The following is a 23,872-nucleotide window of genomic DNA, read 5'->3' on the forward strand; positions in this document are numbered from 1 at the left end:
CTGTGTACCTTAAGTACTGATGTAAACAGTGCATTAAAAAACAAATACGAAGAGATGTGAAACAAATAATTCCTAAGGGTTCTGTGAGATTTTGCTACCTGGCTCAAACAATCCTTTGTCCTATCATCATAAATTCCATGTTTTAAAACAATTATCATCAAAGGAAGAAAACTTACCTTTGGTTTCTAAACTTTCAAGAGTAGTCATTTTTTTAAAAATGAAAATGTACCCCGGGCTTCTACTGAAAAACCTAAATATGAATAAAATGAAAGAATTAAAACAATACCATATAAACGCATTCATTAAGTCCCTGTCATTTAAAGATTATGATATTCTACTTGCTTCTTCATTTAGTAAACCTGCATTTAGGGAGTGCCCCTTACACCCCTTTTTCACAAGGTGATACTGTTATGACTACCCAATGTCTTAAAAAAAATGAGAGGTGGTTTACTTTCAAATTCCTGTTTCACTGGTATACTCTAAATTATCACCTATATACTCTAAATTATCAGATATGCGTCCTTAAATTTAGCTCAGAAATAATACTGTAGTTACTACAGGTGCTCTGTATTATTGATAGATACCAGGAATTTAAAAGTAATTAGGAGTTCCAGTCCTGGTGCAGTGGAAACGAATCCGTCTAGGAACCGTGAGGTTGCGGGTTCAATCCCTGGCCTAGATCAGTAGGTTAAGGAACTGGTGTTGCCATGAGCTTCGGTGTAGGTCGCAGAGACAGCTTGGATACTGTGCTGTTGTGGCTGTGTTGTAGGCCAGTTCCTTAGCACCCCTAGCCTAGGAACCTCCAAATACTGTGGATGCAGCCCAAAAAAGGGGGAAAAAAAAGGTATTAAAGTAATTACCTTCTCAGGAGACATGGACACTATTTTGTTCACTACATGACAGAGAAGCTTCTGTTTAGATGTTTAACAAGTGACAAAAAATTCATAATAACTTAATTTGCATTTCTTGGTAAAAATTAAAATGTCATAGCATATATTTTCAGAATGTATGCATGACCTTACTAAATCTTAGTCTTACTAAGATTCAGGCGAGAGAACATGAGAAGGAAGGTAATACTAATGCAGTGATCACGAATGATGAATCAGGCACTAGATGACAAATGGTTTCACCCAAAAAAAGGATAACTCTTGAGTACTCGATATAACTCAGCATAGCGTCTTCCGTGCCTACCTTCCTTAAAAGTCACCCCCCCGCCGCCACTGTTCTGAAAAATAGCTCTCCAAAGACCCTTCGCAAGAGCAATGAACCCTCGGAAGATGCGCAGGGAAATGTACAAAGGTCTGTAGGCAAATACTAATTGAAGGGGGTGGGGGTGGGTCTGGAGTGTGTAACAGGTATGAAGGTGGCAGGAGTGGAAGCGACAATCCTGTCAACCTCTGCCATCCCCAGAAGTCAAATCCAAAGTTCCGTCCCTGTCTGAACAAACCTTCCTGGAACAACGGGCAACCTTTCCTTAAATCTAAAGCGACTGAATGAACAACACACTTCAATCCAAACCTCTGTCCCTTTCCAAAATCCCCTCTTAGTTACACAAGCCCTTTCCTGGACTTACCTCTCAGATTCTTACTCTCCCAATTGCAGGGGGCCTCACTTTACAGGTTCTTTGGCTAGATATCACGGGTTAACTTCCGCGCACACTCCTCTAGCATTCCGAAGCCGATCCGCCCCAACCTTCGGGACATCAAGCTTTTGGTTCACAGCTAATTACTTCCGATTACTCAGGGTTTCGTTTCCGGAATACTTTTCAAAAGGAAAACACTTTTGGTGCCATTTAAACTCAAGTGACGCAGAATATACGATTCAAGACTTCAGTAAAAGAAAACTGGGTAGATTCTTATTAAAAAATAAAAAAAGAATACTTGGACCCTAGCCGCATATAAGCCTGAACTTCCGGGTCGCCTTTCAACCAAACGGAAGTGATGATGCTGGGAAGAGGTAGGTGGTGTTCCGTCGCCCCAAGCTACTGCGTGAAGGGGCGGGTCGGTCGGCTGGGTGGGCGGAGCTCTATTTACTCCCAGCCACTAAGGACAAAGGGGCGGGGTAGTGGCGGCCCGTTCTGAGTCCGGCAGTAGGTGGGGCTCTGTTGCCAGAGTAACCTGGCGTTGGTGTTGGTGTAGGTGTTTTCCAGTCGCAAAGTTACCTATTTCCTGGTGCTGAGATCCTGAGGCGATGGTGAGTGCGAGGCGGTGTCAGAAGAAAGGCAACGCGGTCTTGTTTATGCTTTGTCCCAGGTCCTGGGGCGTTTGGGCGTTGAGAGGCATCCAGATCGCTTCTACCTTCGGCTGGTTATTTCTTTGTCCCTTTCCAGGAACTGTCCGTGCAATTTCCTCGCTTTCCCTACTTCTTGCAGCACCCTGAATTACACTTTGGTCCTGCTGAGCCTGTAGAGTATTGTGACAGGAAGTTTAAGGCTAAGACACGGAGTCTAGTAGTCTGAGGTGAGACCTTATTTCGGTCAAACATTGGAGATGTATGCATTTTTCATCATTGCATTTTTTTCAACCTCTCAGCTTCACTTTAACACGCTTCATTTAAAAGTATGTGGTGATGTTTATTTGACTTTTTCATGACTGATCCAAATCTCTCTGGATCCTGTAGTCTTTGCTCTCTTGAGGGCCGAGTACCGTTCCACACCCTAAGGGCCACCTAATAATAGCTGCATTTTGCATTAGCCCTAAATTATACAGTTGATTACCTTTTAACAGGAATACTCCATAATATCACTTGGAAATCACTTCTGGAAAATTCACTTGCTAGAGCTTCACCTTCAGAAATTCTGCATGAATACAAACAGGCTCCATATTTGCATTTTTAAAAAAGCCTATAGATGATTTTCATTCCATCACATGTTCGAGAATGCCAGATATGGCCATGAAATTAAATATGGAGACCCACCCAGAGTTCCCGTTGTGGCTCTATGCGTTAAAAACCAGAGTAGTATCCATGAGGATGTGGGTTTGATCCCTGGCCTCGCTCAGTGGGTGAAGGATCTGGCATTGCTGCAAGCTGCCGCTTAGGATTTAGCCAGGACCTGGAATTGCTGTGGTGTAGGCTTCGGATTGGACTCCTAGCGAGGGAACTTACATATGCCACAGGTGTGGCTCTAGAAAGAAAGAACAGCAACAACAAACAGAGATCCACCCACCACCCCTTCTTTCTCTGTTAGGTCTTGTGTTTCTAGTTCAGAGATACAGGTATTGAAGGATAATGCTTCCATCTTTGCTCTAGATTTTATTCCCTCCCATTCCTTATAAGACTTTCTGCTTTTGGTTATATTTTTTTCTTTCCTGTGCTTTCAGCCTCTTCCTCACCATTTCCTTCTCCCCCCCGTGTTCAAGCCATACACCTTAAGAAAATGAAATAAAACAAAAGCACACCCCCAGCCTGTGTTCGTTCAGTTTATTGCCTAGTCCTCCCATTTATCAGTAAACTGCTTGAAAGCATAGTGCTTCCATTTGTATCAAATTCAGCTCTTTACTTTCATCCTCAGCACTCAGAATTCCTCTAATGGCTTCATGAAGTTGTTCTTGCTTAAATTTCTTATGGCCAAATCCAGGAGTTTCTTCTCAAAATTTATTTAGCCTCTCTTTGATAGCTGAAGCTCATCATCATTCATTCCTTCTCCCCCCCCCCCCCCCACTGGCTTTGCCTGCTTTTTAAATGCCATTCTCTGGGATTCACTCCTTAATTTCTTAGTTTGTCCATTTTCTTTGGCTGATTTCATCCACACACAAGTGTTCCACTAATGCCTAAGCATTCATTCTTAAATTTCGGTTTCATCTCAGACCTGTTAAGGCCTAAGCATTCATTCTTAAATTTCAGTTTCATCTCAGACCTGGTAAGCATTTATTCTTAAATTTCAGTTTCATCTCAGATCTGGTAAGACCTGGACACTTCTAGCTGGTTACCACAAAGGCCCCTCAAACTCGACCAAAACTGAACTTGCTGTCTTTTCACCTGGCTTTTTTTGTTTCACCAAGTTGATGCTACCACTATATTTATAACCTAAACCAGAAACCAGAGTTTTCCTACATTCCTTTCTCTCCTATGTCTTCTCTGTTCAGTTGGTCACCTGATTCTGGTTTAGTTTCAGATCTCCTCAATTCTTTTTTTTTTTTCTTCGCTTTTTTTAGGCCCGCACCCGAGGCTTATGGAGATTCCTAGGCTAGGGGTGTAATCAGAGCTACGGCTGCCAGCCTATGCTTCAGCCACAGTAATGCCAAATCTGAGCAGCCTCTGCAACCTACACCACAGCTCACAGCAACTCCGGATCCTTAACCCACTGAGCGAGGCCAGGGACAGAACCTACAACCCCATGGTTCCTAGTTGGATTCATTTCCACTGTGCCACGACGGGAACTCTGAGATCTCCTCAGCTTTTGCTTGCACTGTTGTAGTAGTGTCTTTAACACTCTGGTCTGGTAATTCTTCAAGTCACTATTTTCTCTACCACAAGAAGGAATTTACTGAACCCTAAATCTGTTGATGTTAATTACCTCTTTAGAACTCTAGACTCCTCATTCCCGACAGTATAAAAATTCAGCCTATCTGGAATGGCACACAAAGCCTTCTATGATCTAGGACTTAACCTGTCTTGCTTCTGTCATGAAACTTTCTTAGACATTCCTTTTAGTTACTTGCCTTTTCGTTGAACATTCCAAGCAACTGCAAACTGGTGGTAAGCCTCTTTCCTCTACTTTGCACATGCTGTTCCTTCCACCTGGAATACCTTTACTGCCATGTTTGCTAGCCAAACTCCTATTGATTCTTCATTCCTAGGTTAGGTGTTTTTCTTCTTTCTCTACTCAGAGAGAGTTAACTCTTCATTCTTTTTTTTGTCACAACTTTACACAGTACACATTTCTCTTATTGTACTTACCACATTCAGTTGAAATTATTTAATAGGTTTGTCACTCTTACTAGACTTGATCTGTTAGAGGAATGGATCTTTATTTTGTTCACTGCCATTGCTTAGATTGTATTAGGCACTCAGCTATTTGCTGAATAAATTAAAAAAAATAAGAATGTGTTAAGTGTCTGTGAGGGTACCAAGTACTTGGGGGATATTGGAGGATGGAATTTTCACTTTTCAGAATCAGAAAAGCCACAAAGCAAGTGGAATAGAATTTCAATAGCTGGAATTTGGTGATCTGTACCATGGCATAGGGAGATAGTAAGTGACATTTGTGGAATACTGTTTTTTTGCGCCTGTCTGATATTTTTTCATTCAGAATTCCCAACAACCCTAAGATCAGTGAACTTCTATCCCTATCCTCTTATTCTGCCTGGAGTTGGGTGTGGTGGCTCTTTCAAATTGGGTGGTAAATGAAGGCTCCTCTAAGGAAATGAGCTTTGTCTAAATGGACTGAATGATAAAGTACAGTGAACTGAGGGAAGGGTTGTAGGCAAACTAACAACAAGATCAAAGGAGCGTCGAGTATTGCAGGAACTGACCTTAGGGTTTAATGTGAAAAAAGAATAGAAATTAGATTATGAGGTGATGTGGGGGTGGTAGCAGTACAGGTGTGTGGTGGAGATTAGCAGGAAATTAGGGTAGAAAGGTAGGCAGGGGGAAGACAGCAGTATGTTTCAAACTGTGGTTGTATCCCATTACTCAGTCATGAAATCAATTTGTGGTAGGTAGCAGCATTAAAAAGAAGACACATGAAATAAACATTTTCCATATTCATTGCATATGGCAAGGGTCACTTTCATGAAACTTTTGTTTTAAATTGCATGTGCGTTGTGTGTACAGGGTTATGCTGTAGAATATATTTATTTCTTATTATGCATCATGATCCACAAAGTTCAGGATGTAGTGTATTTAAACAATACATACTCTGAATGGCAAAATTGTTTAAATCTCAAGGCATGCAGATTGCTTCTTCCTCCTTTGACCTAGTGACAGTCTTACTGCGTGTCAGGAAAAACTGAATTTAATGAAAGCCTAAAACTGACTCTAGTAGAATTTTCAAGATCCTTTCTGCATCCAAATCTCTCTCCTGTGTCTGTTGCTGTCAGTCCTTGAAGAGAAAGAGTAGGCCTTTTGAAAAAGAGAGAGAAATGAAAGCCCTTTTCCTGTGTTCAGCCTGACCACTGACATCTGTACTCTTTCAAAGCTGGTGGTCTCTATAAGCAGCTGAAGATGGAGCTTGTTTGCTCTGCTGGTGTGGCTTCCTGATCACTGAAATTAAATTATCTGCATCTGGTTTGTTGCAGTTGTACCTTCTAGCACCAGAGTTGGGTTCTGGCTAACACCTTTACCTTACGAAGCAGAGATAAGCCACTGTTAAGTATATCTCACATACACGTTGTTTACGATAAAGAATATACTAGAGCCATCAATTTATTTGCTTTTGCGCCTACAGAGAATGGAGGAGATAATTCCAAGACTCTTTTGACTAATAAAGAGGTATGAATTTATGTATCTTTTAAAATAGACCACTGATTTAAATACTGTTAACCAAGGTGAACTGCTAGTATAATTAAGGCCTTTAAAGTTTATCAACTATGTTCCACAAGAATTAAACTAAACAAATATCTCAAAGTTGATGTTATTTTACAAGAGGCTTCAGGAGTTCCCTGGTGACCTAGTGGTTAAGGATCCAGTGTTGTCACTGCTGTGGCAAGGGTTTGATCCCTGGCCTGGGAACTTCTGTGTGCTGTGGGTACAGCCAAAAGAAAAGGAAAATAAAATAAAATAGCCTTCAAAGAGAGATTCATGATTGCTAAATAGACTGATGATTCAGGATTATATTACATGAATTGTTTTCCACTTTTCAACTTGATCAAGTTTCTTCTAAATCGGTTAACTATTTTTGCCTTGGCTTTTGCTTCTTTTCCACCCAGAATTCCTTTTGTTATTGGACCTGCTAACTTGGAGGAACTGCAGTTTAAAAGCTGGGCAGGATTTTATTTACTACAACTGAATGAGAAAGTATAGAGCCTAAAACAAAACTTGAAACTTAAAACGTTTTTCCCCTATATATTTTATTACGAACATAGTCTAGAGCTTGTTATATTCTTCTATAGCAGGAATCAGTTGTATTTGCAAAACTGCATAGCAGCTGGTTAATAGAATACCCTAATTTTCTCAGATATATCTCTTTATTTTCCTGTCCTTTTTCTGCCTTTCTATCCCCCCTTTTCCCCCTAGCTTTGCTGAAATATACTTGACATGTAACAATTGTGTAAGTTTAAGGTGTACGATATGTTAATTTGATACACTTATCTATTACAAAATGATTACCTCCATCTCTTAGGTAATTACCATTTCTTTCTTTAAGATGAGAGCATTTAAGTCTACTCTCTTAGACTAGATTGGTGGTTGCCAGAAGCAGGGTGGTGGTGTAGGTGAAAAGGGTGAAGGTGACTAAAAGGTATAAACTTACAGTTATAAAATAAGTCATGGGGATATATATAATGGACAGCCTGGTGACTCTAGTTAGTAGTACTGTATTGCATGTTTGAAAGTCACTACACGAGTAGATCTTAACAATTCTCATAAGAAAAAAAAATTCTATTATGCATGGTGACAGATGTTATTTAGACTTATTTTGGTGATCATCTTGCAATACATACAAATATTGAATCATTATGTTGTACACCTGAAACTAATATGTTATGTATCTCAATTGTATATTTTTACAAAACTTTTTGTAAATAGACAAAAAGGAAGTCTTATTGGGATCCAGGATTTTGAAAAAAAAAAAAAAAAAGTACTATAAATGTGTTATAAAATACTCCTGAGGACAATTGCTATTTTGTGCCCTTAACAAAGTATAAGTGATAAATCTTCTTGTTCTCAAGGGATAGGACCAGGCAGACCAGATTGGACAAATCTGTTTGTAATGGGAAAAAATGGGAGACAACCTAAATGTCTGTCAGTAGGGGGATGGCTAAATAAACCATGGTATGTCCATGCTGGGAATATCATAGAGCATTTAAAGAGATTTTTTTTTGAAAATAGATTATTATAGATCTCTGTGTAGCAACTTAGATAACACTTTCTTTAGTGAATTTAGTTGCAGAATATTTGTAGTTTACAATTTCTGTAAAAAAACAAAACAAAACAGCAAAACCCTAACCCATATGATAATAGTAGTTATCTTCACTGGATATACTAGGCAAATATATAGACAAGCTCTTAAACAGTATTTAGGGGAAAGATTTTGATTTGTGGGGCTGATCAACGGGAATTTGATCTTGAACTACAGTACTTCATTTTTTTAATCAAAGGAAGTCAATTCACACATTACTTGTATAACAAAAAATTAATTTTAAAAATGTTGCCACTGTTGTATCTTTCTGTTTACATTGTACACTGACTAACCAGCCCCTGATTCAGGGGCCAGCCATAAATAGTGAACTATAATAAAAAAAATGCGGGAGTTCCCGTTGTGGCTTAGTGGTTAATGAATCCGACTAGGAACCATGGGGTTGCGGGTTTGATCCCTGACCTTGCTCAGTGGGTTAAGGATCCTGCATTGCCATGAGCTGTGGTGTAGGTTGCAGATGCAGCTCTGATCCCTCGTTGCTGTGGCTCTGGCGTAGGCCCGTGGCTACATTTCCTATTAGACCCCTAGCCTGGGAACCTCCATATGCTGTGGGAGCAGCCCCAGAAAAGGCAAAAAGACTAAAATAAAATAAAATAAAAAATGCTATTAAACATGCAAATATCCTTTTGGGAAAACATTTACTCTCTTAGCAACTCTCAAATATGTAATACAGCATTGTTAACTCTAATCACCATGCTATATACAGTAATCTCCGGAACTTATGTATCTTCTAACTGGATGCTTGTATCCCTTGACCAATATCAGCCTGTTTCCTCCTTCCCCCAGCTCCTGTTGATCACCATCCTACTCTCTGTTTCTATGAGTTTGGCTTCTCAGATTCCACATATTAGTAATATTGTACAGTATTTGTCTCTGCCTGACTAATTTCATTTAGTGTAATGCCCTCAAGGTCCACTCATGTTTTCACAACAGCCAGGAAAGGAAGGATTTTGGATTTCATTCTAAATGCAGTGGGATAATGCATCTCATATATTTTACCTATTCCATCAATATATTTTATGTTTCTTGGATCTGGACTTGTTTAAACTTTAGCCATATTAGTTTAGTCTTTCAGTACCCATTTTCATCCTGTCTGTAACATTTATGATCTTGTAAACCTTGGAAAAGGTTTTTGTTATTGTTGTTGTTCTGCTCTTATACTTGAAGATCAGGGACTAATTTCTCCCCTTATAATTGCCTTTTCATAATTTAATTGCCCTTTACTGGAACTTTTGTTTCCATAATATCTTCTCTAAGATGAGGCAGGCCAGGGACCCCATTCCAGGTTCATGTACATCGTAGTTTTACATAGACATTATGTGTTCTGCTGTGATTTCACCTGATATCTTTTTTGATGGGTCTATAGCATAAGGTTGAAGCCCCTTGTTCTCCCAAAGTATCTCCAACACTTCCTATGAACCTCGTATTCATTCTCCTTTAAAAACTGTCTAAACTACTTCACTTCCAGATGTTAATATTTTAAGACTTTCATTAATTAGATGTGAAAAATTGCTGTTATTAAAATGTACTGCTCAATCGAAGTTTATTTTCTGACCCTAGGCACTTTGTTTAATTAAGTTGCTGTTGTTTTCTCTCCTGACTCATCTTTTGTGCTGTACCTTCTTCATGTTGCTTTATTTTTTAAAAATGTATTTCCATAGACATGCATCATGGCTCCAGGGTTTTCTGGTATATGTAAATCTAAATTTCATTATCTGTTTTCCATAGTTCTACTCCAAGTTAAATACATAGATGCTATATGCATTTTATATATTTGTATAGTACATATAATGCATGGTATATAAACATATAATGTATTTAATTTATACATGTAATATTTAACTTATTCTATTGCAGAAATGTAGTCATTTTTGGAGATTTGAAAATACAGAAGTGAAAAAAATGTAGTTGAATTCATTTGCAGTATTGCTGCATACAAATCACTAATAATATTTTGGTATATTATTCCAGTCTCACACACACATATATACATATATATGTATTTTAAAATGTGATCCTATTGTGTACATTGTTTACAAATGTATTTTTTTAACTTAATATATATTATACATTTTTCCAGATCAGTTTTAACTCTATTCTTTCATTCACTCTGATTTAACCAATCCATTTATTAATTTGGTCTTTTAATATGATAAAGAAACATTCTTGCAGCACATTTTTACCCACATCCATACTTATTTTCTTAGGATAAGTTAGAAATGGAATAACTGGGTGAGAGGCCATTTGCATTTTTAAGTCCTTTTGATATGCAATGCCAAATTACCGCCAGAAAAGTTTTACCTCTGCACTCTATGATGACTGTTTTTCCTAATCTCTAACCTGGTATCTGTACATTTCATATATGTGAAACAGTGGATTTGAACTTTTAATAAAAATTTCGGCTTCCTTACTCAATATATGAGAGAATGATTATAAATTACTGTATGCTCTATAGATGAAAAGCACTGTTAATACTTATCCAAAATATTTCTCCGTAATTATTATTTCACCTTTCATATATTGTTACAATTCAAAATTTATTAACTGTATATACTGATGAAGATAGATGTAACCTTTGCTAAAGTATTATTCACAGGCAGATTATCTAGTCCTCTTTTTGTCTGTTTTGAAGTAGCAGTTGGTAGAAGTATAAGGGAACTGGTATAGAGCTAGAAATCTAAAATTTTAATCCTTATTACGATCTTGGCTTCAGTGTTTGTTTACTGTGCGACATGTTATCTTTCTGGGCAATTATTTTCTCATTCATAAATTCAGGATGATGATTTCTGTTCATTTTTTGTGTGGATCAAATCAAATACTGTATATGAAAATAATTTGTAAACTATAATGTACTCTGTATCTGAAACTTATTATTTTCATATTAACCAGAATACTGCCTATTGAGAACATAGTTGGGTAAAATGGAAAGAGATGAAAATCTAGAACAAGTTTCAGAAATAAATTTTTGAGGTTAGTGGTGTTATTATCCAATTTTGTGGATATTAAAAATTTACTTTTGCATATTAAATTCCATCTTCCTCATTTTTTATTATAGATTCATTTTCCTAATGGAAACAGTGAAAGGTCAGGGGAAAGGGAGGGAATGGGAAATGGCAGGACTTGTTCTTGAGACCAGTTTCGATAACTCTTATGTACTTTGGGGGAGGGGATGGCTAAGCATGTTTAACATGTGTTTAGTAAGTATTAGATCTTGAGATCCATAAATTTCTGCCCAGCTTAAATGGATTAGCTAGGAGCATTTACTTTTATTACTGGTAGTCTTGAAACTTTATTATTCAATAATTTGATTATGAAAGTATAATAAGCCCTTTTCAGGCCCCTTCTGTTTCTTGCTACATAGCCTCAGAAATAGGGCTTTGGAAAATGGAAAATCCTTCCATGTAGTGTGGCAAGTAAAGGTCTATCATTTATGTTAAATCATCTTGCTCTTTAAGTAGTTTATTGAATTTTACTCTATGTACCCAAATCTCTGAAAGGCGAAGAGATTAGGTACCTGAATGTTTTTCATTATTAAATAATTAAAAATTTTATCTCCAAAGGGAGACTGGATCCTGTAATAACATGATCACTTTTTTCCTCCCAGAATTTCTACTTAAAATCTAGTAATGGGAGTTCCCCTTGTGGTTCAGATGTAATGAGTCTGGCTAGTATCCATGAGGTCATGGGTTTGATCCCTGGCCTTGCTCAGTGAGTTAAGGATCTGGCATTGTTTTGAGCTGTGGTGTAGGTCACAGAGGTGGCTCAGATCTGAGATTGCTGTGGCTGTGTTGTAGGCTGGCAGCTGCAGCTCTGCTTTGACCCCTAGCCTGGGAACTTCCATATGCTGCTGGTATGGCCCTAAAAAGGCAACATATATATATATATCTACTAATGGCCTTAAGAGTATATCTTGTCTCCAAGTACACACATAGGTCGAGGTATACATCACTAGGACAGTTCTTAGAACCAAAATTGAAATACTAAGCAATTAGGTAGAAGTGGAGCAGAGCCTCTTGAACTCATCTTTCTGCCTTACTATTGGGTTCTTGCTTTGTGCCATGTATATGAAGTGAAAAGACTGACTCCCGCTTAAGGAGCTCAGAATCTTGGGGAAAGAAGGAAGGCAGGGAAGAGAGAAACATGATATACTGTAACATCGTAATACTAACTTAGAGAAATTCAATTTCCTCATTTGTAAAATGAACATGATGGTAATACTGGCTCCCTCACAGGGATATCATTATGATTACATGAGGTAAAGTGCTTAGCCTAATGCTTTATACATTGTAAGTTCCAGCAAATGCTGGCTGTTGTTATTTTTGCTTCTGTTGTTGTTATTGACAGGTGTTAAGGTAGAGACCTACTGAATATAGAAACAGAGAGGAGAGGCTAATTGCTGCGTAGCAGTGTTAATTAAAACAAGATTAATTAATTTTGCAGCTTTCCCTGTTTTTTTTTTCTTCTTTTTTTCATTCACTGACTTTCAGGTTTTCTTCAACTTTGAATATGTACAAATCCCAAATTAAACTTATGCATACTAATGTCAACATAGATCCTTAAATTTACCAGAAAGCATTTGGAAACAGTAAGGAAATGTCACTGTAGTCCATTGTTCAAGTTTCAGCCTAGTTAACAAATACTTTTTTTCCTCTTTCTTTTGTACATTTTTGCCTGTTATCCTAGATGTCCCTTTGGGTGAGTTGTAAGTGGGCACAAGATACACACATCTGGCTACTATTGGGAAGTACTTGAGATGTCTTTGTTTTGATGCCAATTCTTTTTGGTTTGACCTTTTGAGATATACATCTTTAAATTTTTACATCTTTTTTTCCCTCAGAACTACATTACTTCAGCCACATTTGCTACTCCCTTGCATGAAATGCTTCTTCACTTCTTTTAATGCTCACATGTCACCTCATCAGAGAGAATTTCCTAGCCCCGCCATGTAAAGCAGCACTTCCAGTTACTCTTGTTCACCTCCCCTTCCTCACCTCCTTTTGTCATTTTAGCACCTGCCAAAGCATTGTACAGCTGCAGTGTTAATAATGATAGTGCCTGATATTTACATAATATTTTCCATTTGTTAAGGCATTTAAGATTCTTAAGTAATTCATAGTGTCCTTTGGAGATTGGAATTGCATGGGAGAAAGAAGATCAAAACCAGTAGAGAGCAGAGGGGCACAAATGTTCAAGGAAGAATAATGCTCTGAAAAGACTGTTGAAAAGAAGGGAAGTTAACTTTCTACTGAATTTCCCTGCTAGTCATGTTGGTAAGGACCAGGAATGGAGAACTATTTTTGATCAAGAGCTATCCACCACCAGAGAAAATCTAGACTTCTAAGTGAAAAGTAGTAAGCTGGTTTATTCTAAGAGAAAACTCTAGATTCATTCATTCATGCAATAGTTTTTTTTAAGTCCGTATAATGTGTCAGGCACTGTTCTCGGTACCCAGGATATAGCAGTGACTGATAAAGTCCTGCACTTACGGACCTAAAATTTCTGGAGATGGAGAGCCACACAAGAAACAAACATGTAATATAGCATTAGGTATTGACAAGTGCTAGGAGAAAATTAGATTATGGGAGAAGAGAGTAAAGAAAGTAGAAGGAGGTGGTATTTAGTTGAACTGTCCGGAAAGCCTCTCTAGATTGCAGATGTTTGGGCAGAGAGCTGAATGAAGTGATGCTGTAGAGAGAGCCCTGGTAATCCAAGAAGGAGCCTGCTTGGTCTGTTCAGGAACCACCGAGAAGTCTGGTATGAATGGAGCAGAGAGGGTGAGGGAGAGAGGCCCAAGTGTGGTTTAGAGCCCAGCTTATGTAAGCGCTGAATGGTATAAAATCATAAAGAGCTAGAAGAGGCTTTGGATTCTTGTGAGATCAGTGTTTCTGAACCTGAGGTTGGGACATACTGGTGGACTGTGAACTCTAAATTGTGAATAGCAACTATTTTTAAATAACAATGTAAAATATTAGTACAGTTGCACATTCTGAGAATAAGAATTGTTTCATGCTTTTTTTCAGTGAGTGTGTGTGTGTGTTTGTGTGTGTGTGTGTTGGTCTTAGGAGAAATTGTAGTTCTTACTATAGGTTCTGGTGAAAACAAAAGAAAATGTTTGAGAGCCACCAATCTCGTCTTATATCCAAATTTTATAGCTGAGGAAGCTCAGTTGGGAAGTACTCAGAGGCCCACATCTTCTCCCTCAGTGCTGTGTTCTTGTTGCCACACTGTGCCCCCGTCTAGGCACGGTGGGTGCACATCTGCATATGGGTGTGACTGACCACACAACATTGGGTCCAATTTCTTAGGTAAGGGAAGGAATTAAAAACTTTATTTAGTTGATACCGTATCAAAAAATACCAACTCCAGTTCTGTTTTATGATCCTCTTTTACACTATTTGCCTTATTTTCCTTTTCATTCTCTATTTTCTTAAATAACCTTTTATTTCCCTAGGAAAGAAAAATAACCAAAGTTTAAGATGTAGAGAGGGAGAGAAAGAAATCCAGGACCAAGGTGAGGGAAGAGGGAAAGACGTCTAAAATCCAGGAGGGAAAAGAGAGAACCCTCCAAGGCAGAGAAAGAGAAGGAAGTAGGACCTCTCTGGCACTGCCTATTCCCCCCTACTGTCTCCAAGATGCCCTCTGCCCCTGTCTAAAGGCCCCAGTCTCCTGGAAAGGCAGTGCTGGTAGAGAATGGGCTCCATGGCTTTCAAGGTCCTGCATTGGGAATTTACTTCTGTGATCTGCCTTCTGGCTTCAGAGAGAGGACTCAGTAATGTGCCCAGGGAAGTGAGCTCCTGGTAGAGCAGAATTTATTTGTTATGCTCCTTTGTATTCCCAGACCAAGCCCATGGAGGCCCTCTGAAACAGTGTACTTAGGCCTTCCTAATTAATATACTGAGCTGTCATGAGACTGTTCCTGTGTGTTACAGCTAAATTGTCACTTATACAAAGAATAAATTTGTAATGTTAAAGGGAAGATTAAGCCAAAAGAAGCTTAATTTTGGAGAATTTGCAAGGGTAAATTATTGAAATTTGACGACATTAATTCAAGGGTAAGAAAGAAAAGATTAAACACACACACATACTGGATTAATCCCATCCTTTTTTTTTTTTAAATGTCATGAAGAAGATATTCTTGAAATATTTTAACAGGATTTAAAAAATTATTTTTATAAATTGTTGAAAACCCTGTTATGTAATGTATTAGATGTTAAAAAGCAAGTGAACAGAACTCACTGTGTGTTAGTCTTCTTTCATAAGAACTGCTGTTTGAACCTGATAATTTCTTTAGTGGCTAAAAAAATGCTTTAAACTTGCTTGGAATTGGTTGGGGCAGGGATAAAAAAAATTCAGTTTAAGTCCTTTTTTTATGCAAGGGATAGAGAGAAATGAAATTGTTGTCTTTTCATTAAAACATTTCTTAAAGCCCTGTTGACTGGAGAGGAATATATGAAAAACCAAATTAACTTATTTATAAATCAGAACGAGAAACCCGTTTTTCTTAATAACTAATGTAGTCATTTATTTTATGCCTAGTGTAAGTCCTTTTCATATAAGGAAACCATCTCAGGTTGAAAAGACACCCAACATCAGGGAGTTCCCATTGTAGCTCAGTGGTTAACGAATCCAACTAGGAATCATGGGGTCACGGGTTCGGTCCCTGGCTTTGCTCAGCGGGTTGGGGATCCGGCATTGCTGTGAGTTGTGGTGTAAGTCACAGATGCAGCTCGGATCTGGCATTGCTGTGGCTGTGGTGTAGGCCAGTGGCTACAGCTCTGATTAGTCCTCTAGCCTGGGAACCTCCATATGCTGTGGATGCGGCCCTAGAAAAGACGCACACACACCAAAAAAATAAAAATAAAAGACACCCAAGGTTATACTGCTGTTAACTGACAGTGTTCTGATTTGAATCTGTTTAGCCTGAAATCCCAGGCTCTTTCTAGCCTACTGAAATTGGCGCCAAGATATTTACTATTTTTTAAATTTTTTAGGAGTAAATTTCTAATTCTTTTTTTTTTGTAGTCAGAGAGAAGTGAAGACTGTTTACTTCCTTTTGTAAACTCAATTTATAGAGCATATGAGTGATACAAATTTTATTCAAAAAGTCATAATTCATATTTTGACACTGAACTAGGCCCTCTGCAGAATTACCATGATTTAATACATAATTACAGGGCTATGGTTGAGAGGTGTTTGTTAAAGGGTTGTGTGGCCTGGATATGCTGAAACCCACATTGAACACTAGGTGGCAGTCCTTCATTGCTGGTCACGTTCTTTCAGGCACCATCTCCTTTATGAATATTATTAGTTGCATATTAATTTTAATCATATTGATGTGGCATATGAATGCTCTTCATCTAGAAAGGACATCACAGATTATTTCTCATGAAGATGAAGACACATACTTTTCCGTTTCATAAATTAGGAAACTGAAGCCTAGATAATGAAAATGGCCTCCTTTGGGATTAAACTTGAAAATGGTTTTGCAGAATATATTACTCCACCAAAACATCCTTTATTTTATTTAAAGGAAACCTAAACCTACTAAATTAAGATAACCCAGGAGTCACATGAAATAATATAGGTCAAAGTTTTCAAAAGGTAGAATAGATTATTCTAATATACAGCTTTTCAGATAGACTGTGTGATAATCAGTACTTCTAACACTTGATGATATAGATAGTCAAGGCTTTAGCCACTTTTACAGAAGTACATTCATGCCTACAGCCCCTTGAATCTGCATCTTTTGAGCGTGCACATAGTATTTTCTCCAATGACTGATTCTCAAAGAGTACTCATTCCTTTTCACCTGAGAATAATGCTAAGAATCAGTAGCCAACCGTAGTTAGCAAAGTATCCAGAACTATGTGTATATTTAGCATCTACAGCATTCAGTATTTGAAGCAGAGGAAAAATGGAACCACTTTGGTTTGCAACTAGGGCCCTACATGCTGCTGTGCATGTTGCATGACACAACTGCAAGTGAATTGCAGATATGCTTATTTATCACATATATATTTTTTAATATATGACAGAAAATGTTACAAGGAAAGTCCAACTTTTTTTGATTTGCACAAAAGTACCAGGTCTGCTAAGGAACAGACTTCTCAGATTTTGACTCAGTGGTACTGACACTCAGTACTATTGGCATTTTCCCCAGTGGGAAAAGAGAGAAGAGCATAAGAGAGAGAGGTGATATAAAAATAACATTCTAAGATGCATCTAAATTGCTAAAAATGTCAGGGTGGATTTAGGGCCCCACAGTGAAGGTAGTCTGCTTCCCCACCGTATCTACTTCTCTACCACCACCTTCAGATCGTATCAGCTATTTTTTTTTTCTTGAATTCATAAGTTCCCTCTCCCCTTTAAAGCTTTATATGTTTTGTCTCTGAAATATTCACCCCAGATTTCTTTGTGACTGACTTCTACTTATTTTGGTTTTACCTTAAATAACATCTCTTCCCAGAGGGCTTTACACTCTATTCTAGTTGAAGGAAGACTTGTTAGCTCTCTGTCCCTAATCATTAACACATTTACTTATGCATTGTATTGTCTTTATAACATTTATTATTACAGGAATTATACTTTTTTTTTTATAGCTACACCCATGGCATATGGAAGTTCCCAGGCCAGGGATTAAGTCTGAGCCTCAGTGGAGACTACATTGCCTTTGGCACACTGCGCTGGGCAGGGGATAGAAACCAAGCCGCAGGGTGATCTGAGCCACTGCAGTTGAATTCTTAACCCACTGCACCACAGTGTGAACTCCAAGGAATTATACCATTTTTTTAAAGTGCTATGAGGAGACATAGAAAGTCATAAGTGAGCTCAGTGTCAACAGGGCCTTGTCTGTTTTGAATATCCTCAGTGTCTGCTGTGGTGCCTGGCAAAGAGAAGGAACTCAATATTTGTTGAAAGAATGGAGAAATAATAAATTCAGCTTTTTAGGCATTCATAAATTTTTATTTGATACTGGCCATGGATAAGTTCTGCTTTTTAAATTTATTTATTCATTCAACAAATATTTAATAATACCATAAATATTTAAATAATTTGTTTAAATAAATTTAAATTAAATAAAGTTTAAATAAATTGTTTAAAGAAATATTTAACAATAATATGCTATGCATATACCTGGTCCCTTGGGGTATATCCTTGAACAAAACAGACACTAATCCCTGCCCTATCAGGTCTTACATACTCTTGAGGGAGTTTTACAGTAAATAATTAGCATATTATTATAATATGCATAATATTTGAAAGTTAAATGCTGTAGGGGAAAAATGAGCATGGTGATGAACACTGGAGATGCTCGTAATGGTGGTGAATGTAATTTAGAGGGACATGGCCAGAGTTGGTAGGGAAGATAATAATGAGACTATTTCTCACTTGAGAGTGAGAAAGGATGAGCCATGCAGATGTTGGAGAAAAAGTATTCCAGGAAATAGGCAGCCAATGGAGAGTCTCTTAGGTAGAGAATGCTGTGTGTTCAAGTGACAGTGTGGCTCTGGTACAGTAAGCTAGAGTGACATTTGTGGGAGATGAGATTAGACAGGCAACTAGAGGCCAGATCTTGCATGCCACTGAATGTGGGTTGACTTTATTCTGATAGAAATAGGAAGTCTGAGTCTACAGTTTTAAGCAGAGGAGTGAGGTGGTTAAACTTACATTTTTACCAGATCTCCTTGGCTGTTTTTTTGAGAATAGTTGTGGCTGGGGGCAGTAGTCAAGAACGGAAGTAGAGAGACCAGTTATAAGGTATAATCTAGGTGAGAGTATGGTGGCTTGGAGTAGTGTGATTGCAATGGAGGGTAGTGCAGTGATTAGAATGTATACATTTTGCAGGTAGAGCTATTAAGATTTCCTAATGGATTAGGTCTGAGGTCTAAGAGAAAGAATCAGTCAATGATAGAGTTAAAGTTGGCCCTTGGATCATGGCCTAAGCAATGGAAAGGGTGGAGTAACTATTAACAGAGCTGTGGAGGAATGATGAAGGAACAAATCTGGTAAGGGCTGGAGCGGGAATTTAGTTTGGAGCCCATTAAATTGGAAATATTTAATATCTAAGGTAAGAGGCAGTTGGTTATATAACCCTAAAATTTGGGAGAGTTCTAGCCTGAGAGCTGTCAGTATATGGGATGTATTTAAAGCCTTGAGACCAGACAAGATCATCAAGAGAGTTAGTGTAGCTAGTTATAAAAGGTCTAAAGACCAAGTTTTAGGGTACTTTAACATTAAGAAATCAAGGAGAAGTGCATACACTGGAAAAGAGATTACAAATCAGTAACTTAAGCTTCTACCTTAAGAAACTAGAAAAAGGAAAAATAAAAACAAAGTAAACCTAAAATAAGAAGAAGAATGGGAATTAATTTTGGAGTGGAAACAAATAAAATAGGAAGCTGAAAACAATCGATAAAATCAATGAAACCAAAAATTGTTTCTTTGAAATAGTTAACATCAATAAAACTTTAGTTAGGCTAATAAAAGAACACCAAAGATACACATTACAACAATTATGAAAGAGGAGCCATCTCTACTGACCCTACATAAAGAAATTATAATGAAATATTATGAACAACTTTATGCCATCATAAAGACAATTTGGATGAAAAAGGTGAAGTCCTTTCATTGAAAGAATTTTTAAAACAGACTCAAGAAGATGGAGGAAATCTGAATAGACCTATCCCAGGCAAATCAATTGAATTAGTGATTTAAAAAATCATTGTACAAAGAAAAGCTAAGGCCCAGATGACTTTTCTGATGAATTACATCAAACACTTAAATAATGAATAAAACCAATCTTTCAGGAAAATAGAGGAAGCAGAAAAACTTTCAGCTCCTCTGATGAAGCTAGTATTGCCCTTATACCAAAGTCAGAGGAAGACATCACTACCAATACCCCTTATTAATAAATAATCAACAAAATATTAGTAAACTGAATTTAGCAACATATAGAAGGGATTATAGAACATGACCCAATGGGATTTATACCAAGAATGCAAAGTTGGTTTAATATCTGAAAGTCTAGTAGTGTAATCAACCTTAAAAGGACAAAATCCACATGATTATCAGTAGATATACAAAAACATTTTTATAAAATCTAATACTATTCATAATAAAAATTCTCTGCAAACTTAGAAGGAAACTCCTTCAACCTGACTAAGGGAACTCATAGAAAACATAGCTAGTAATATACTTAATGGTGAAAATGTTAATGCTTTCTTCCTAAGATTGGAAACAAAGGGCAATGATGTTTGCATTCACCAGTTTTACACAGCATTATAATACAAGTTCTAGCTATTGTGATCAGGCAGGAAGAAAAGTGATAAGAGGCATCCAGTTGGATAGGAAGAAGTAAAACTGCTTTATTCACAGACAGTAGAACCATGTATGTAGAAAACCCTAAGTAGTCTACCATTCTTGGCTCTCAAACCAAAAAACTTTATAATTAATGTGTTCAGTAAGCTTGCAGAATATAAGATCAATATACAAAATCAGCATATAAAAATCAATTGCATTTCTGTTTACTGCAATGAACAATCTGAAAAGGAAGTTAAGAAATCAATTCCATTTACAATAGCATCAAACTAATAAATACTTTAGGATAATTTTTAGCAGAAGTGCAAGATATACACTGCAAACTATAAAATGTTGCAGAGTAAGATTGTAAGATCTAAATAAATGGAGACATTCCATGTTCATGGATTGGCAGAATCAATATTATTATGGTGTCAATTTTTTATAAAGTGGTAAATAGATTCAGTGCAATCCATATCAAAATCCCAGCAGACATTTTCTGCAGAAATTGACAAGCTGATCCTAAAATTGAAATGGAAATGTGAAAGATTCAGAATAGTCGACACAATTTTGAATAAAAACCCAAAACTAGAGCCTTAGACTTCTGGTTTCAAACCTTACAATAAAAATACAGTAGTCAAGACAGTGTAATAGTAGTGTAAGGCTAGACATTGAGATCAGTGGGATAGGACTGAAAGCCCAGGAAAAAAAAAAACCTTTCATGGTAAACTGATTTTTAATAAAATTCCAGTGCCATTCAATGAAGAAAGAGTAGTCTTTTCAACAATTGGTGCTGGGACAATTGGATATCCTTATGCAAAACGATAGATTCTAAACTGAAAAGTAACTCAAAGTGGATTATAGACCTAAATGTAAGAGCTTAAAACTATAAAGGTTTTAGAAGAAAATATAGGAATAAATATCTGTGACTTTGGGTTAGGCAAAACCTTCTTAAATGTGACAAATATGGCAACAAAAGCTCAAGTGACCAAAGGTGCCCCCATCCCTCACTACCCTGAATGAAAATGATCTGGAACTGGCAGGAAGTACCTCTATTCCAAAGTATCATTCTGGCTCCCAGCAGGACCTATGTAGTATACTCACTCAGTTGTTGTAACTGAAAAGTTTACTAAAGAGACTAATGACAGAGGTGTGGGCAGAATTAAGGGGAACTAACAAGGGATGGCTCAGCATGAGGGGTTGGGGCTAGCAACTGCAGGGATCCAGTACTACGTGTAGGCCTGTCCCCAGGGCAAAAAGGAGAGCTTCTAAGAGAGTAGCTGTACTAGAAGGATGGACTGATGGGGAGCCATGGTCTTTGGTTGAGGGGAGCAAATGACCAATGTGATCTGGCAGGGAGAAATATGGGAGAATAAACATCTTGACTTCACTTTTCTTACTTTAACCTTAGCTACTATTTCCCAGTGGCCAGACCCATGTGAAAGAAAGTCCATGGGCAAGGGAGTCCTTTGATGAAGCTCACGCTGGTTGGCTGGCCAAATTCAGAGAAGGTTAAAGAAGAGTGAGCTGAAGGTCTAGAGGGAGAAATGGTAAATGGAAACTATGTTCACTTCTAGGCCAGTGAACTTACAGGGTGGTGGCTGTAGGATAAAGGCATAACAAGAGTAGGCTTGGTATACTTAGCAATAGCTATTTGGACCAAAAAGCTGACAGATAACATTTATATTCCAATTTTCTGTTTCATCAGATGATTTCTATTCCAGTAATAGAGTCAGTTTTCTAACTGAATATTAGGTAAATAGTATGTAATTGCTTTAATATTCTCTTACCATTAGAGTGAAACCTAGTATTTCTTTTTTGGTTCAGATCCATTTCTTTTTTCAAGTATTGTAGTTCAGAGAATTGTTGACAAGTGGTCCTTGATGGATAACTCTTGTCCTGGAGTTATTTAATCCTTTATCAATTATATTTTTTAAGGTGCTATTTGGAGAAGCCATACTTATTCAAAAAAGTAAGAAAAATGTCTTCTTTCATAACTTTTCTGGAAACAAAAACAGACATCCAGACGAATGAATGTTGAGTTTTTTGAATCTTGAAGTGTGGGGATTTTTGCGATTTTATCAAGATCTTGCGCTAAACATATTTACTCCTTTTGATCTTTATTTTAATAGTATATTTGGCTTTCTTTTTAAGGGCCCCAGAACCAGGAAAATCACCCCAGATTTATTCAAGAGAATAAATGATGTAGTTTTTAATCCTTCAGAAGCTCAGAATTTGGTTATAGAGATTATTTGCATTGCACAAACCTGCCAGATGGACAACTTGTTGTGTGAAAAAAGTCAACCTGCCCATCAAGAAACAAGGGTCTTGGGAGTTCCCTGGTGGTCTAGTGGGTTAGGACTTGGAACTTTCACTGTGTGGCCTGGGTTCCATCCCTGGTCTAGGAACTGAGATCCCACATCCAGCTGCTGCATGCAGCAGCCAAAAACAGACAAACCAACCAACCAACCAACAAACAAAACCAAAAAAACTCTCCAAAACCTCACTTTGTTAAGCTCTGCTACTTAAGTCATGAAACTCTTGCCAAGTCACTTGTTTATTTGAACTTCGGTTTCCTCATCATTAATATTCCTTCATCTCTGATATTCTGTAAAGATCAGAGACAAGTATACAGGAATATCATTTGGCTGTAGGGTTGGTCTGGGAAGACTTCGCAATAACTGTGTTTTCTTTTCGCCTTGCTTTTCAGAGAGAAGTTTCCCCCCGGTAGGCAGTACGTGGCATTGTTTTTTATATAGCAACATGTAGACTTAAGTTTATGGTAGTGATCTCCAGAAGTCTGAGGAGAAGAATTTTCAAGAGTCTATAAGGGCCCAAGCTGAAAAAGTTTTAAAAAGTCGTTTCTTCTTGAAACTGGATGTATGCCTTTTAAAATGATTCTTGTTTGATCAGTTTCCTGATTTACTCTATATTTTAGAAATGGTTCTTTCCTGGCAATTTTAACTCTGGTAAAATTAAGTAGGGATTAAATGAAAGGTACATTCCTACACATCCCAGTTTGGGAAACACAGGAGTTTATGTTCTGTTTATTGAAGTATTGATTTTTTTTTTTTTGTTAAAGACAAATAATAATGCATTCTCCTTCTGAAATAGTGTCTCAAATACCTTCTTTTCTAAAAGAAGATAAAATCTTGGAACTATATAATAGATTTATATAAATATATATATAATGTATAATACATAAATTCTATATAATATATATAGAATCCCCATGTTGAACATCTTTTTCACAAAAGGAGAAGATATTGGACTTAAACTTCCTTTTTAAAAAGATGCAAATGATTACATGAAATAGGAAAATTAACTAAATTTAATAAATCACCTAACTTTTCCTCCCAATGTAATTTACTTTTCTGATTTTATTCATCATGAGAAATGCCAAGCTAGAGATGACAAATCAGATTTTCTACATGGAAATCCTTTTTACTTGAGCTCATCTTCCGTTTGCCTTCAAGGTGGATTTATGACGAAGCAGTC

The 23,872-nt window shown here is 37.3% G+C and overlaps 2 protein-coding genes across 2 annotated transcripts in view; one reads left to right on the forward strand and one right to left on the reverse strand.

The window, feature by feature from the left end:
• Positions 1-1,799, reverse strand: part of BLZF1 (basic leucine zipper nuclear factor 1) — a 41,082-nt gene extending 39,283 nt beyond the window's left edge. Inside the window, exons 1-2 of the mRNA XM_047783987.1 lie at positions 1,574-1,799; positions 177-250 (exon numbers count right to left, since the gene is read on the reverse strand). Coding sequence (XP_047639943.1) covers positions 177-207 — 31 coding nt within the window. The 5' untranslated portion in view covers positions 208-250; positions 1,574-1,799. The remainder of the gene's footprint in view (positions 1-176; positions 251-1,573) is intronic.
• Positions 1,800-2,061: 262 nt separating this feature from the next.
• The window catches only part of NME7 (NME/NM23 family member 7), a 262,781-nt gene continuing 240,970 nt past the window's right edge, over positions 2,062-23,872 (forward strand). The window contains 1 exon segment of the mRNA XM_047783988.1: positions 2,062-2,193. Coding sequence (XP_047639944.1) covers positions 2,191-2,193 — 3 coding nt within the window. The 5' untranslated portion in view covers positions 2,062-2,190.

The sequence above is a fragment of the Phacochoerus africanus genome, chromosome 6 (genome assembly GCF_016906955.1).
Source record: "Phacochoerus africanus isolate WHEZ1 chromosome 6, ROS_Pafr_v1, whole genome shotgun sequence".
In the NCBI taxonomy this organism is placed as follows: domain Eukaryota; kingdom Metazoa; phylum Chordata; class Mammalia; order Artiodactyla; family Suidae; genus Phacochoerus; species Phacochoerus africanus.